Genomic DNA, 18,450 nt, shown 5'->3' with positions numbered 1-18,450 from the left:
CTCATTTTGATAAGAAAACAAATCATTCATCAAACTTTAATTTCTTTCTTAAAATCTTTAAATTTGGTTCGTTTTTATTTTAACAAAACAAATGCATAAAAATGGTCATAATCTATATAATACCATATTTTATCATTAAATCGTAGAAAAGTTTTTATTGGGGTTAAAAAAGTTTTCGTTTATACGACATTATATCTTTCGTTGAACCGGGAAACTACTTTCTTTTACAAAACAATATTCATAAAAAATATTGGTGGTACTTTTAAATGGCTGTTTTTCGAATGTCGAATATATTCGACATTTAAATTTGACCTTCTATAACTCACTAGGAATAACTCAAAAAAAGTATTATTTCCCAGATTCTGCATACTAAACATATAACCTCTCTCCCAAAAAAACACTTTTTTGTCAACAAATTGTTATAATATTCCGGAATCAAGGTAAAAACAACTTATATACTCTATTATTTTGAACATGTATGTATGTATGTATGTATGTATGTATGTATGTATGTATGTATGTATGTATGTATGTATGTATGTATGTATGTATTATGTATGTATGTATGTATGTATGTATGTATGTATGTATGTATGTATGTATGTATGTATGTATGTATGTATGTATGTATGTATGTAGTATGTATGTATGTATGTATGTATGTATGTATGTATGTATGTATGTATGTATGTATGTATGTATGTATGTATGTATGTATGTATGTATGTATGTATGTATGTATGTATGTATGTATGTATGTATGTATGTATGTATGTATGTATGTATGTATGTATGTATGTATGTATGTATGTATGTAAGGGATGTAATGTTTAAAGAATTTAAAAAAGTCCTATTATTTACCCAATTTTACACTTTTCAGTCGATTTCCGGCACGGGTTATTGTTATCCGAATTGACTAAAATTTAACACCAGTAAGTTTAAGACACTAATAAACAAAATTAGACCCATCTGAACATAATCGATAATTTTTGGAACCTCTAATGTAGATACATACATATTATGTAAATAAATGTCAATTTAGGCAATACAAATTTTGTTGCGAATTGCTACAAACCTTTTATTTAAAAACAAACATTGCAAAAACAAAAATCGTTTAAATAATGTTTTTTATTTTTATATATTGTTGAGAAAATACGCATATTATCTTCTTTATATGAATGAATATAATATGTAGGTCCTTGTTATTAGACATGTTCAATTACATACATTTTGTAATATCGGGTAAAAGGTGAGATTCTATTTGGCACATACAAAAGTACTTGAAAGATTATCTATACGTATTTGTTCGATGCACAATTTTCCTCTTATTGAGTCATTTATAATCTGACTTTGACACAATAAAATTATTAAAAAAATACTAACAATAAGTATTTAACATGACATAAGTTATGCTCTTTTGTTTACTTAATCATAACAAGTAGAAAATTTTTGTTGTTTGCGAACATTTTTACCCTTTTGTATATCCCTACATGAGAATGTTATTTCTTTTTTTTTTTTTTTTTGTAATGACATGGAATGTCAATTTGACAGTTTAAAATTGTTGATCTTTAGTTTATGTTTCTTTTTATGTAGTAGTACACACTCAGATAGGCAGACAGACGGCAATACACAATGACTCCTCTGTTCAGAAAAAATCTCGAAAATAATAATGACATAACGTTATTACAAGATATAATATACAATAAAATCCTATCAAAGTGTGTCATACACGGTCATTATCTTTTTGAAATATCTAATATAGTGTTTCAGCGAGTGTTCGTGTGCATTTTTGTACTAGGGTTGCCAGTTGTGTATTTGATTCAATTTAAAGGGACAAATGTAATGTCTACTTACGCGCTCTATGAGCTGAGAATTTGGTTAAATAGGATATTTATAAAAATATTTTCTGTAAATATAAAATAAACAAGCACTATTAGAAATTTTAAAGCAATTCCGATTTTGTTAAAAATGTCTACAAAGCGCTGGTAAGTTTAAATGAATTCGTAATATCGCTGATGATTTGGGAAGGGGGACAATTCTGTGGAAGGGGCAACGTTTGGCAACACTAACACAAAACTCGTATAATTTATGATCACTTTAGTGTGAACAATCTAATAATATGGTACTTTTTGTTGTCTTTTTTGTTTTTCATGTTGTTGTCAATTTGTTTTGTTGTATATTTGCTATAGTTGTAAAGGAACAATTGTTGAAAAATAAGGGAATGTGAGTATGTTTATGAGCATAGGAAAGCAAGGACAACGAGGACTACACACATACATACATATGTATGTACATATATATGGACGTTTTGTATATAATTATTTGTTACCACTTTTCTAACGAAAATACGTACACAGCACCATAGTTGTCGGTATTTTATGTGTGTACGTGTGAATAAAACTAACTAGGAGTTTTTGTGTTAAACTGTTTCATTACTAAAACTTTAAGAGTTTGGGATGCGATTCGATGGGATGGGTTGTTGGATGAATGGCTATTATGTACTTTATTAACCGTGCTATCACTCTCATTGTTGAAATGTGTTTTGTTTTGTCACTGCGTTTGTGTTAAACTATGTTACGGATGGTTAGATTACAGTGTGTGTTAAATGAATAGCAACAGACAACAAATATATTAATTAATTCAACACATTTTCCAAAAGGAAAACTAATTCATTATAACTTTTAAATATTCCGGAAAAGTCTATTAGAAAATTTATCAGTTATTAAAAATTTCCATAACATGTATGTATGTGTCACATTTTTCCATTTTAAAAATATTGGTATGAAATGCTACTTCTGTTGTCTCCAGATTTATTCAAAATTTTTATGTAAATTTTTGATTAAATAGAATAATGTTTTCTCATTCTTATTGCGATTAACAAACTCTTCAAAAGAGCATATTCATGAAAATATCACCTGTCGACACAAAATATAGTATACATAGCTATGTATATTAGTGTGGCCCCGTTTCTATGGAGGAAAAATAAGGTGTTGATGTTCCCAACTAAAATTAAAGTTTAATTGATTATAAGATTGTGTTTCTCGTTTGGGGTCAATATTTGACAAGCTGGATCAAAGGATAAAAAGGTAATTTTTTGAGGTTTTTATGATTTTTTACATCTTTCTTCCAAAGGAAAGAAGAAATTTTGGTATCATAAAAAAGGTCCTTGAGAGACGCTTTCAATGGAATATCATAAATTTTAGCGTAACAGTAAAAGAAATCGAAATTTTCTGATTTTTCGTAAAATTTTCAGATTTTTTATATTTTAACATAGATGAATTTAATATAATTTGTTGAAATTAATACACAATAATCCTCAATAAAATCTACCGAAACGGTTTTATCAGTTTTCCAAAATTCAATCTAGATCAAACTTTATTTAAATTAATCGATTGCGAAATAATGTAAACAATAACCGTTATTTATATGATACTTAATTTGCGTATGGTTTATTTGCAGAAATGTGAGAAAATCATAAAAACCTTAAAAAAGGACCTTTATATCCTTTGATAAACAAACATTTTGAAAAGTGGTATCTTAGAATGAACTAAGTTTTCATTTTCAGCGGGAACATCAGCAACTTCCATTTTGGGGCCGCCATAATGTACATACATATTATGCTCAGGGATCGAGACATGTTTGTCCATCTGTAATTCTCTCTCAAAATATTATGTAATTATCAAAAATGTTTTGTATTGGAAATGGGCAAAATTGCCTAAAACAATACAAGTTTTTAAACATTATTCTTTTTAACTTTATTTTTAATATATTTTTTAATTAATTAATTTTAAATTCCAAACTTTTCGAAAACATAACTGATATATAACATCCTCAAGATATATGAGGCCTTTATAGGACTGTTTTCAACAAACATTAGGACATCGGCAAATCGATTTAAAATTAAATTGTAGAAATTACAAAAGGGAATTTCTCACTCACAATATTGTTTCCGTCAAAAAAAATGTTTTCAAGTTCTATGACCATTTTTGCACCACACTGTGCATATGTGTATGAATAGATGAATGAATGGATGTGCGTAGAGTGTGAGTACTTAGGCATTGATTTAGAACTACTAAATGTATTATAATACAAATAATAATAATGTCACGAGTAGGGGGTAACAAATTGTGCTGTCGTAAATGGTAATGTCTCGTACAAGTATTCAGTACAATTAAATTCTATAGATGTAGCGGCTACTTTTCTAGATGTTTAAAACAAATAAATAACAATAGTAAATACGTTTTGTTTTTAACTTTAAAAACATACATTTACACATTGACAACATCCATACAGATAGACATACATTTATCCATATAAAAAAAAATTTATACAATCATTCATCATTTCCTTTCACACATACATACTATACTGTGTGTAAGTGATGATGAGGACGATGATGATGAAATGGGCATTCTTTTGCTTTGCATGAAAGTAACCGTCCTGTCCTGTCAATATAAAAAGGTGGAAAATTATTTGTAATTTTTTAGAACAAAAGGATCTTAAGTAACAGTACTTAGATTCACAGCATGTAGTTAGTTTTCTAATTTATTTATGGTTGCTTATTTAGAAACAAAAAAAAACTATTAAATAAAACTAGGGGATTTTGTGGTAAAATTTATTTTTTTTTTCAACTGCTTTCATCCCAAATGGCAAACATCTTGTTGTTACAGAAAACATTTTCATTTTATTGTATTTGTTACGAGCGTGTGTGATTTATACGTTAAAATAGTTTTGTTTTTTTTTTTCCTTTCTTGTTTTGTTTTCTTTTATTCTACAATTAATTTGCAAAAATAGTAATAATGAAAAGGTGAAAATAAAGGTGTTTATATTTGTTAATCTCATATACAAGTATAAATAAATAAGTTTCTACATATGGTCTCAATTATCTTAATTATGTAATTACGAGATTTATTTATTTTTTGCAATATGCAAAAAATTGTGAAGACAAAAAAGGATGACTTGATTTCTTCAATAGACAAATTTCTTTAAAATTTTACATTGTTGATTTTTTGTTCTTTCATGTCGAATTTCATTGCTTTACTTACTTTTTATACCCACCATTGATTTTGTCATTCCGTTTTAGTGTTTATAAAAAACCGACTTTTGGAAAAACGCTTATTACTGACTTAAAAATACGAGTATAGTGATGAGTATAGCGACACACATAAGTTTCAATCTAGCCAAAATATCTCTATCAAGTTTTATTTGGATCGGTCCATAATTGACCCTACTCCCCATATAAGGTGCCCTTCAAAAAATTACTTAAACTATCATTACTGGCTTAAAGATAGCAGAAAAGCGATAAAATTCGACACACTACCAAATGTATTGAGGATCGTTCCATAAGAAAATTACTTTAACGATCTTTGCTGACTTAAAAATACGTGAACATTTATGAAATTTTATATAAGAAACATTTATAGGAACGTAAATCTTCCTACCGAATTTCATGCGGAAAGTCAGGAAGTGATATTCGATGTAAAGATGTTTTGTATGAACCAAAATTGGTCTAAAAAATTTTATGAAAAACGGTCAATTATCTCTCATATAAGGTCCTCTTCAGTTAATTTGATTTGTAATATCACCCAGATGTTTATACGGTTTGATGGTAGGTATATGAAATTCGGCACAGCCGAATATAACACTCTCACTTGTTTAATTTTAGTTATGTAACAAAAGTCATTCTCTCGAGAGGCCCTAATATGGGGACTACGTCAAATATGGACCGATATTCGCCAAATTTATTAGCTTATTATTTGTTTTATTCTTTGGTTAACATGTATATAATTAAATAATTAATGGATGAATCTTCAGTGTATAAATTGTATGTATTGCAAATGACTTTTGGAGACATTTCATCAGAATCCATTAATACATGGATGGAGCAATAATATTTTGAATGTTGTTTACATTATTAAGTAATTTCTTAGGATAAACGTTGACTTCGGAAAATAAAAATAAAATTTGATATAGATTGAATTTCAAAAAACAAAAAAAAAACTTTGTAGTAAAATTGAATGAGGTTTATGATATATTAATTTTACTTTATTACATTGAATAATTTTATGTAAAAAACAAGTAAGAAATTATAGTCGGCCGAGGCCGACCATATAATACCCTACACATGTTTCAATAATAAAATGTGATTTAGTTTTCTTAATGGAGCATTTCAGTTGAATTGTACCTTGTCTCAGATATACTTAGCCATTTATTGTGGAATAAAATTGTGGACATTTAAGTCAAATTTTGAAGGGGAATTTTTTAGGGGCTAGGGTCAAATGAGGCCCTATAATTATAAAATTCATGAGGGTTAGTAAAGAACTTGGTTTTACAGCTTTTTGTCGAGATAGGAGTATATTAAACATAATTAAGAACTTAAAAGGCCTATTCGGCGGGTTCAGTTGTATGGGGGCTAGGTAAAATAATGGACCGATGTTAACCAATTTCAATAGGCTTCGTTTCCGGTACCATAGAAGATTATGTACCAAATTTCATTGAATTATTTCCAAAATTGCGGCCTGTAGTTTGATTATAAGGTTTACAAGCCCTATTCGGGGGTTAAGTTGTATGGGGGCTAGGTGAAATAATGAACTATTTTTAATAGGCTTCGTCCCTGGGACAACAGAAGATCATGTACCAAATTTCATTGAATTATCTTCAATATTGCGACCTGTAGTTTGATTACAAGGTTTACATGGACGGACAGACGGACGGACATAGCTAAATCGACTCAGAATGATTCTAAGCCGATTGGTATACTTTAAGGTGGGTATAGGACCAATATTATTGTGTGTTACAAACATCAGCACAAACCCAATATAGTGGTGTAGGGTATAAAAATTAAAAAAATGTAGTAATATATTTATGGTAATCAGGGACCGAAAATAATAATTATTTTTGAATTTTTAAATAAAGAGAGCAACCACAAGAAAATATCAGAAAACAACATCAACTATACCATTTTGATTCCCGTCAACAACATCAACTATACCATTTTGATTCCCGTGAACTAAATTTTAAGAATATGCCATGCTTTTTTTTTTGGAGTAGAAATAAAAGTTATGTTTTGACTTTTATTTTTTTTAACAGAAAAAAGTTATTTTTTGACTTTTATTTTTCCGAGCAGAAATGAAAGTTATTTTTTAGCAAAAATAAAAGTATTTTTTAATTTTTATTTTTTTGAGCAGAAACAGAAGTAATTTTTTGACGTTTATTTTTTCGAGCAGAAATAAAAGTTATTTTTTGATTTTTATTATTTTGAGCAAAAATAAAAGTTATTTTTGATTTTTGTTTTCGTGACTCTAGCGAATTTTAAGAATTTAATACATATGGCAGGTGTCACACCCACTACTGCTAGGGATGTGATTATTCGACTTTTTCAAAAACCGGTTTTCGAAATTGTCGGAAAAATGGCATTTTCAAAAAACTGGTTTTCAGCTTTGGTTTTATTCAAAAGAAATAAAACCAATAAAATATAGTTAGAATTTTGAATGTACTCCGAAAATCGGAACTTGCCTCAAATAACGGATTTTTAATTGTTCTTAGGGTTTAAAAATTGTTTCTCATATTTCTTTAACTCGATTTTATTTTTTAAAATTTTTGCATTTTGGGTAAAAATCGGATAAAAGAATATTGAGATATAAATAAATTTGAGATAAGTCCGACAACAATTAAAAAACCGTTTTTTGGGACAACTCCCGATTATAAATATGGCATGGTGGTCTACTCATCCAGATCTACAAACCGCATTTTTTTTGCTTTCACACTGTGTTATTAAGCTTAGTTAAAGTAAAAGTATTGAATTTTGGTGTAATCATAATTTATATTTCTTTTTTATATTTTTTTTTGACGCTAGACTAATATATGCATACATATATGTACATACATGAGTTTATATCACCGCCAACTTTTTATCATCAATTTAAAGTGAATTTTGAAACACAGAATATTCAACATTATTTTTTAATTTAGGTAAAAAGAGCTTAATTAAAATAGGTTTAAAAACCAAAAAAAAATTATCAAACGGGTTATTTGATATTTTTCTATAAAAGCAATATTGACTTGATTAACAATTTAAGTTTACGCTTGATTAATAATCGTTTGCCTGTACATAGAAATTTATTACCATACAAATTAGGGTGATCTTTTATTTGACATTTAGGAGAACTTTAGCTATTTACTAAATTCAGAAAAATCGATTTTTCTTTAATAATAAAAAGGACTATAATGCAAAGTTTTATATTTGTACCTATCTATCATAACTGAATTCAAGGACAATTTTCTGTAGTAAATGGAACGAGAGTAAAATTTGTTCCAATGACTTTTATTATATCAGGAACATATATATATACAGTGGTGGAAAAAAAATAGAAACGACCTTAATTTGCGGTAAAAAATAATTTTTCTCAAAAATTATCCGTTAGAATTTTATGATTTGTATCTTAAATAAAAGGTATTTATCACTACTTTCTTATGATATATAGAGTTTACAAGTTTTTTTTACTCCATCGTATTTGATTAGTGTCTGAAATATTTAGCATTGGAAAAAATAATAGAAACGATTCATAGTAGTACACTGGAGACATAACCTAAGATTTCTTAACGGCGTGTTTGTACTTATTTTAAAAATTTTAATTATAAATAATATTCCCAATATCAAAATATACTGTTTCCTCGGTTCTTTATGTTAACGTGTGTTTTTTTCAAAGCCTGGTTGACCATATGAGCTCTGACGGCTGAATTGGAGCCACGACTTTCAAATTTTCTTAAATAAAAAGTTAAAACAGTGAAAGAAATTGCTTAACATTGTTAAATTATTTAAAAAATTAGTTCTTGAAAAGATTTCGAGCCGAATAAGTTTTTAATCCGCTTACAGATAACGATAATCCACCGATTTTGAGCAATATTTCACACTTTGTCAACTCAACCCGTTCTTGGTGGTTAAAAAGGGGCTTAGATATCAAAGTATCTTGATGGACAGGTAAAATAAGTTGAATTTAAAACTAAAATTTCAAGAAATGTAAAAATTTCGAAAATTAATTTTAAATACTGTTTGGGAATTAATACTAGCATATAGAGCCAATACGATCTATTGCAAAAAATAAAACAGAATGATTTTAAATGAGGAAAATAAAATATATTTTTTATTTCATTATCTTTTCTAACATCTAATACGTTTATTTTATGAAAAAAATTATCAAAAATATTCTTTCTGATGTTTTAATATGATAGGATGCATTTTATCTAAACTTACGTTACATTAAACTACCTACAATTTAAACTGAATTTTAAAATTTTTTAGATTTTGTGAACTTTTTGTGTTAAATTTAACTTATTTTAGCATTATTTCACAAGTCCATCAATATACTTAGATATTTAAGCCCCTTTTTAACCACCAAGAACGGGTCAAATTGCAAAATAGCGAAATATTGATCGAAATTTGGCCCAAAAATCGGTGGATTGTCGTTATATATAAGTGGATTCAAAACTTTTTCTTCTCGAAATCTTCTCAAAAACTATTTTTTAGATAATTTAACTATTAGAAGTCATTTCGTTCACAATTTGAACTTTTTATTTAAGAAAACTTGAAAGTTGGGCCTCTGATTCAGCTGTCAGGATCCATATGGTCAATCAAGCTTCGAAAAAACAAATGTTTACATAAAAATAAAGTAAAAAGTATACTTTTATATTAAGAATTTCATTTATAATTAAAATTTTTAAAAATAAATACAAAACGGAGTTTAAGAAATCAATGCTTGCGTCCCCAGTGTAATACTGTGTATCGTTTCTATTATTTTTTCTAATGCCAAATTTTTTAAATACCAATAAAATGCGACGGAGCAAGAAAACTTAAGAACTCCATATACAATAGCAAAGCACCACCACCAAATAAAGTCGTTTCTATAATTTTTTCCACCACTGTGTATATATATATATATACATATATATATATATATATATATATATATATATATATATATATATATATATATATATATATATATATATATATATATATATATATATATATATATATATATATATATATATATATATATATATATATATATATATATATATATATATATATGTCGTTTAGCCAACATCACTGATTGTGGACAAATTCAAAAATTCAAAAATGTGGACAAATGCCTATTTCAGAAAAGTTAAGCGACAACATTTTAAATATTGTCCGCTATTAACAATGTTAAAGACAAAATGCAAGATACTGTCTTCAAAAATGTCTTCTATCGAACGCATATGATGACAAGATGAGTGACTGTGTCTTGAATGTTGTCAGATATCTTACTCTGTTGACGACTATATGAGCGACAGATTCTTAAACTTTGTCGCCAATAATTTAAATGCTGACAAGGCAAACGACAATGTCTTCGATGTCTTCAATGTCGTTATATAATATTGTCCTCTATCAAATATACATGATGACAAGATAAGCGACAGTGTCTGAAATGTTATCAGTGTGACCATTTTGACATTTTTGCAGCTAGATTTAGCATTTTTTATTTTGATTTAGCTTTAAAATTTTAATTTAGCATTTGGCATTTTATTCAGCATTTTTATAAAATATTTTTAGCATTTTTAGCTTTTTTTTTTGCAATTTTAGTATATAAACAAAAAAAGACAAATTTTTGCAAAAAAGATTTATATTGGAAATAGGTTTAACCGGAAAAAATCAGAATTAAATGTCTACCCAAACACAAGCAACAAGAAATATCAGAAATGTAATAATTTACACTGTAATTCAAAATAATGCAAAAAGATTCATGAAGATATATAACTTAAAATTACGCCAATACAAGTGAATACTTTAAAATGTTGTATTCTAAAATATTTTTCTGGAACCCAATGCTTTTTTAAATTCGAGGTGATAGAAATAATTCAAGAGATTTCATATATTTTTACAAATACGTTCAGTACGCTATTTTACAAACTAATACTTTTTGTTTGCTCATGGAATGAAACATATAATTTTGGAAAAGGCTATGTATGACGGTTAATTAACAAATTTTTTTTTTCCTATACGAAATAAAGAGGTTTTAATTTTTATCATCCTTCAGGAGTTCTTGTTAATTTATTGAAAATAAGTATTGAAAAAAATCAATAATATATAATTAAGACTTCCTCACCCTACTTTCTGTTCTTTTTATTTTTACCAAATTTTTAGTAATTTTGTTGTGACTTTTTTTAATTAAAAAAAATACATAAGTTTCGAAAATATTATTGACAATTTATTCCAGAATTACAAACTTACGGATTTGAATATATCTCTCAATTCATTTCATACATTTTCATATATATTTTTCCGAAAAAATCGTGGAAGTATGAGTTATAAATTTGACATCTATTCACCGAGATTTAAAATTATTTCAACGGAATTTTCAATATTTTTGTGACATGAAAACCATTTTTAAAGTGTTTTGAGGAAGACAAATAAAATTGTTTATATAAAAAAAAGTAAAACTAGAAATATTATAATTTTTTTTTCCGAAAACACATATAGGTTTTATACCATGAGCAACTAGTGTAATTAATAGAGTTTTAATGTAATTTTTGCATTCAGAAATATTTTAAAGTTAGAGACATTACATATTGCTAAATTTACAAAAATTTTGAAATAATTTTTAGCATTTCTGTTTATCTTAATACCACGGAACTTAATTTTTTACCCTACTCCACTATACTACGTTTGAGTATACTAATCGGTTAAGAATCATTTTCTGAATCGATTAAGCCATGTAAGTCTGCCCGTCTGGTAGAGGTTGAAATTGTCAGAACAATAAGCACGTATGCTTTTTGATGCAATGACAAAACCATTTAAAAATGGTTAAAGTCCGTCCTTTATTTTACCTAGCTTCCATACATATGCATAAAGCCTTTCTCAGAAAATTAGTTTAAATATATCGGAACCAAGGTTCAATTCAACATATATGCTTTATTACGAAAAATAAATCAAATTTTATACTCATACTTGTTATAAATTACAATGAATTTCAGTTAAAATTAATATGAATTGTTAATAAAAACACTTAAAAAATTTTAGAATTTTTTTGGCATTTTAAAATCAATTTAGCATTTTTTTTAGCATTATTTTGGATGGGATTTAGCCGCAACATTTTTTGAGACCTGGTCACACTGAATGTTATATTATATTAGACTCTGTTGAAGACAAGACAAGCGACAGTTTGTTGTATCTTGTCTTCTACGCTACATTGCTATGCAAAAAATTTTAAAATAACGTAAAATAACTGCGACATATAAATGACATAACTTAAAAAAATATTTATTTTTGTACGATCATCTGAACAAGCAAGAGTGATTTTAAGTTGTGAAATTAAGTATAAGTATTTGAAATACATACATATAATTAATAAAACTCCATTTAAAATGAGTCAAAATTTAATTTTTGGAATTTTGGTAAGTAATATAAATTGCTTTTCAAGGCGTGAAAAATTGTGGCCGTTTATTTAAAATATTTCAATTATTTTATTATTTAAGGAAAGAGGGGGCGGACTAGAAGTAGGGGGCGTGGCACCTCCCATATGAATTAAATACAAAAACTCGCTTATCTGAAAATCTTCAAAATTTACACGAAAAACTTTAACATCCATGTAAACATTTTGGGTAATAAATTGGCGGGCTACCAATGGGGGGCGTTGCTCCTCCCAAATGAATAAAATATACAAAAATTCGTTTATCTGAAAAACTAATAGAACTTTAATATTTATCTGAACATTTTGGGGAAAAAGGGCGGACTTTCATTAGGGGGGCTTGGAACCCCCCATATGAATTAAATAGATAATTTCGTATATCTGAGAAACTATTAAAGCTAAAATGTTGCAAGAACAACTTTGACATCCATGTGAACATTTGGCTAATAGATTGGAGTTATCGTTTGTCTGGAAAACTAATAGACCTAAAATCTCCAAATTTTGCACGAAGAAATTTAACATTTATTTCAACATTTTGTCGAAAATGGGCAGAATGGGGGTGGTTGGAACTTCCCATATGAATTAAATAGAAAAAACCGTATGTTGGGGAAACTATTAGAGCAAAAATCCTTTGACATTAATGTCAACATTTGGGTAATAAATTGACGGACTAGCAAATTGGAACCTCCCATATGAATTAAATACAAAAATTCGTATATCTGAGAAACTATTAGAGCTAGAAAATCAAATTCAAATTTTACTTGAGAAACTTTAGCATTCATGCAAACATTTAAAGAAAAATGGCCGGACTGTCATGTCACATGAATTAAATACAAAATTTCGTATATCTGGGAAATTATTATATTATTCAAATTTTTCATAGGTTACATTAAAATCTAAATTAACATTTGGATAAATTGGCGAACTTGCAATAATTCGTTTGTATAAGTCATTGTTTAGTATATAAAACCACAAAAATAAAATAAAAATTTTGCAAAATTTTTAAAAAGTGTATAAAATTACCAAATTTCAACAACCAAGTTCTAATATGTAAAGCGATGTCACACGGATAGGAAGAAATATACATATATGTATTTTTCTTCGTAATTTATTGTTTTGAAATAAAAAAAATGAAAATATAATTAAGCCTAAAATTGCAGCGACTAAAGCACGTAGTGCCGTCTTTGGGCAAGCGCCCAGGGCTCTCGACTTCAAGGGGCCCATGTCAGAAGTAATTTAATTTCTTTGGGCAAGCGCCCAGGGCTCTCGACTTCAGGGGCCCATGTCAGAAGTAATTTAATTTCGAAATTAATATGTATATATGTATATATATATATATCTATATATATATATATATATAATATATTATATATATATATATATATATATATCTATATCTATATTATATCTCTATATATCTATATTATATATACTCTATCTATATATCTATATCTACTCTCTCTCTATCTATATCTATTATACTCTATACTATCTTATCTATATATCTATTTCTTTTCCAGCAACTTTTTATCTTTTAATATTCTAATTTAATAAAGTCAGTTAAAATGTTAATCCCCGTGTTCATAAATGCTTAATAAAGTTGTTGATGGTTTATTGTAGAAATTTTGTATGGAAAATGTGAGTAATAAACCTAAAATAAACGATTAATGACTCTACGAATGCGGAGTGTTTTAGCTTAAATTATAATTTATGTAGATATGTAAGTGTTAAAGTGTTCTTTTGTAAACAAATTAGTGAGACATACTGCAAAAATTTACTTAATTTTTTACTGTCAAAAAAAAAAAAAAAAAAAACAAATATTAAACACTCTTTAACCTCATCATTTCAAGAACAAAATACCCCCAATTTTAACAGAGTTACAAAATCCATATGTAGCCCCAGTTTGTTATGCTATCCCATAGTACTAACCTTGGTGCAAATTTCATCCAAATCGGAAGACATCGATTTTTAAAGTTGGGTCACGATTTTCCCCATATATATGTATATTTTTTAATTTTTAGGAATTTAGTTTTATTAATATCTAAAATTTAAATTTTAAAGCTTTATTTTTTACATTTAACCCTAAAATTTAAATATAATTATTTTATATAGCTGAAAATATATAGCCTTCATTTATAAATGCAATATTTTTCAAAACTTTAAATACATTTTTTCATTATTTTTGTTTTATCGCATACCGAGTTACTGCAATAAGCCCTTCAATTGTTGTAAAAACTGATTTTCTTTGTATGTATGTAATTCTAAAGTTTAAAAATGGATATTTTTTAGTTGCTAAAAATATGAAATTAAAAAAAATTCCTACAAAAATCACCTACACTTGGCGTCGCTGAGCATGACACAAAATCCCAAATTTCTTAATAAAATAAAAGAAGAAATTATACTCCTTGCCTTAACAGATCTATCATTGTTCCTTTATACTTGATTTAGTCAGATTTTTTAACATTAATAGGGAGAGAAGACTGGATCTAAGGTGATCTAGCCATGTCAGTCTGTTGAAATGACGAAAGGGTTCGAACGGAAAGGCTGAAATTTTCAACAAATATAATATATTATTTATAAGGTTTGTTTTGTATTAAAATGGGCGATATTGGTTTTCAATTTTACATAGCTCCTATGCAAGTGACATTAATTGTGAAGCAAATGTGGTACAGTTTTATGTAACCAAAAATATGCATAATGTTAAGAAAAGTTTAAGAGGATAGCCTGAAACAAGGTTTATAAGGATCGGACAGAGATTTACCCTAACTCCCTATTAGGATCCTTCATATTTGCATGTATATAACATAAATGTCCTCGAACTTATGCAATACACAACAAACAGTTCAAAAATCTGTAATTTTCCTTGTCGACCACTGTTTTAGAGAACATTTACGATGCGTTACTAAAATATCATTGTTCTTTGTGTAATATGATAAAAATTTGTTTATCTCCTTAATAATTTACATACGGACATATACATGTATGTACATACGTGCGTATGTTGTCTATAGATTTGTGTATGTTTGTATCTAGGTATACGGTGACTGGACTGGTCTGAATTTTGTACTGGTTGCGAAAATTTTAAACAAAATATGCTATAAGGATAGGCAGACCGACGGACAAATACATACAAACATATTTATGTGTATGATTGCAGTATACCTTTTATCTGAGAATACAACGAACATTTCGAATACTTGCTTGTCTTAGCAAAATGAATTTTTTCTGTTGCTATGATTTTTTGGGTGATTATAACAGCAAAAACTCCACAAAAACAAATGTTGTTTGCGATAATCTATGCTGACAGTTTGAGAAGACTGTCATAGCACATTACATGCTTGATTGGTTGCTATTTTAGCATGACAGAATGGGTTGAGACAATTCTTACATACTCGCACCAACATACATACATTAGGGAAGTAACGAATGTTGTTAGTATTACTATTCTCTAATATATGCGAATAATAATAATTTTAAGTTAATTGTATATTTTGTATTGTATTTATTTTTTTAAATACTGTAACAAATATTTATAATTTAATTAAGATTTGCCAAAATATGACTAATAAATTATTAACTTACTGTAATCCCTAATATACACAACACTACTAAAGGCCACATTGCATGACACTTAAAAATCAGCTACAACACACATTTGTTTTGTATTGAGGTTTGTGGTATTTGTATTGGGGTTACAATTTAGACCATTAAAAAAATTCGTTTATATCCTATTTCACTTAGGTGGGGAGGAAATAATTTATATGTGCCGACATCTAGAAAAACTCGTAGTTCAGGTTCGTTTACTAATTTAATAAAGTCTGAGACTTCTTTCTCATACTTTTCTATTTCCCAAAATTATGATTGAAGATGATTTTCTTTTATTAGAAGTATTGAATCTTATAGCATTACTATTGAAAATTTTATATTTTTGGAATATATTTGGAATGTAATTAATTCCGTAAAACCGGGAAAAAAATCGTTATATTAGTCATAGATTATTTTCAGTGTAGTTATATACATTTATTTTCTATATTATTTCTATAATAGTTCCCAAACAAAAATAGGTTTAATTCAATCTAAAAGTAAATTTCTTAAAATGTTTCTCCTGCGTCAATCAAAAGACCTTTTTGAATGTTTTCCTGATTTTATTCATATTTTTGCAATATGGAAAATTTGGAACATAAATAAAAAGCAATTTTGTAAAAATATATTACTAAGTACATATGTTTTATTTCCAGGTCATAGCGGTGTAAATCAATTGGGTGGTGTATTCGTTGGTGGCCGTCCTCTTCCAGATTCAACTAGACAAAAAATAGTGGAATTAGCACACTCTGGAGCCAGACCATGTGACATATCACGCATTTTACAGGTTTCAAATGGATGTGTTAGTAAAATTTTGGGCAGGTCAGTAACAAAACAATTTTCAATATACAACTGTTTATGATTGTTCTACACAAAAGTAGGTTTTAATTTGTAAGTACAGAAGTGGTGGTAAATTTCGCATTGTTTTAAAAGTCTCACAAAATATTATTAAGTTTACCACCACATATCAAACTTTAATTTTGTACTGATACATAGAAGATTACAAATCTAATTTAATTTTGTTTTCCACTTTTACATAAAAGACTATTAAGTTAATTAATATGCTTTCTATATTGTAAGAAACATTAATTGATAGAATTTAAATAGAGTGTTAATTTTTCTACTTTTTTACAGATATTATGAAACCGGCAGTATAAGACCCCGAGCGATAGGTGGTTCAAAACCTCGAGTCGCTACGGCTGAGGTTGTTGCGAAAATTTCTCACTACAAGAGGGAATGCCCAAGTATATTTGCATGGGAAATACGTGATAAATTGTTGCAAGATGGCGTTTGTACAAACGAAAACATTCCAAGCGTAAGTATTGTATTTATGTTTGTTAAAAAAATATATTCACTATTCTTAAAACTTTTGGTTTGAAGTAATAATCATTTGTGTGGTTTTGTGCTTCTATTTCGGTAATACCCCTCCCCTATAGATGCCACTTTTTCTTCCTCCTTCCATCTTTTTTGCTTCTATTTCATTTTTTTAATCTTTTTGTCAATGACAGTCCACCCCCAAAACGACCTTTAACAATAATTACTTTACACTTCAACAAACACTCCACACAAGACCTTGAGACTTGTCACATTTACTACTGTACGGTAATATTGTTTTTTTATTTTCCTTTTTTTAAACTTTATGATTTCATGAAGGGAGAAAATGTAATGCATATCAAACGCATTTAAGCATTTGGAAGAAATAAAATGAACAAAATTTGAAAATTAGTACAAGTCGGGTCGTATATTGTTCTGCATAAATGATGGCAATGCCAAAAATATATGTATATACTTATACAATACATATTTATGGTTGTTTAAGCGATTTATGTGTTCGTAAATCTTATCCGACTTCTTTATATTTTCTAGAGAATTTTTAATTTCGGTTTAAATTCGCATCAGAGTTTTCGTAAATGTGAAACTATTCATATATACATTAACATACTTTTTTATTTCTTTCTTTCATCCTTACCTCAGAATTGAAGCTTAGATGTTTCTGAAACAAATTATTTCGGAAACAAAATTATTTGGACATTTACATTATCCTTATATTTAAGAAAATAATATTACCCAATCCATAGTTTAAGGAACAAAATGACACACAATTTTGAATTTTTTTTGATAATGTTGGCATTTTATGTATAACAGTTCAGAAATTTTATGATTTTCAAAGATTTTAATCCTAATTAATTTTTAATCCTAATTTTAACCATATTTTAGAACAAACAGAAATATAAAAATAAGGGTTCCGCGATATTTAAAAAAAAATCTCAAGATATTTAAAAAAATCTAGCAAACACTTCTGTTACTTGAAAAATATGTTTAATACCAATAAATATGTATGATCGTTTATGGATGGTTCTAAACATAATTGGGCAAGTAGCTACCATATTTTATAACGCTTAAATCAGTTCTGTGCTCC

The 18,450-nt window shown here is 27.6% G+C and overlaps 1 protein-coding gene across 1 annotated transcript in view; it reads left to right on the top strand.

The window, feature by feature from the left end:
• The window catches only part of LOC119605506 (paired box protein Pax-6-like), a gene marked incomplete at its 3' end in the record, with an annotated part of 36,951 nt that extends 19,605 nt beyond the window's left edge, over positions 1-17,346 (top strand). Inside the window, exons 4-5 of the mRNA XM_037958666.1 lie at positions 16,688-16,853; positions 17,166-17,346. Of these exons, the coding sequence (XP_037814594.1) occupies positions 16,688-16,853; positions 17,166-17,346 (347 nt within the window). The remainder of the gene's footprint in view (positions 1-16,687; positions 16,854-17,165) is intronic.
• Between the last annotated feature and the right edge of the window lie 1,104 nt (positions 17,347-18,450).

This window comes from Lucilia sericata, unplaced genomic scaffold, assembly GCF_015586225.1.
Source record: "Lucilia sericata isolate MDLA Ls3-8-SP2 unplaced genomic scaffold, ASM1558622v1 Contig000492F_arrow, whole genome shotgun sequence".
In the NCBI taxonomy this organism is placed as follows: Eukaryota; Metazoa; Arthropoda; class Insecta; order Diptera; family Calliphoridae; genus Lucilia; species Lucilia sericata.
The sequence above is the reverse complement of the archived record's forward strand: the minus strand, read 5'-3'. Positions and strand labels throughout refer to the sequence as shown.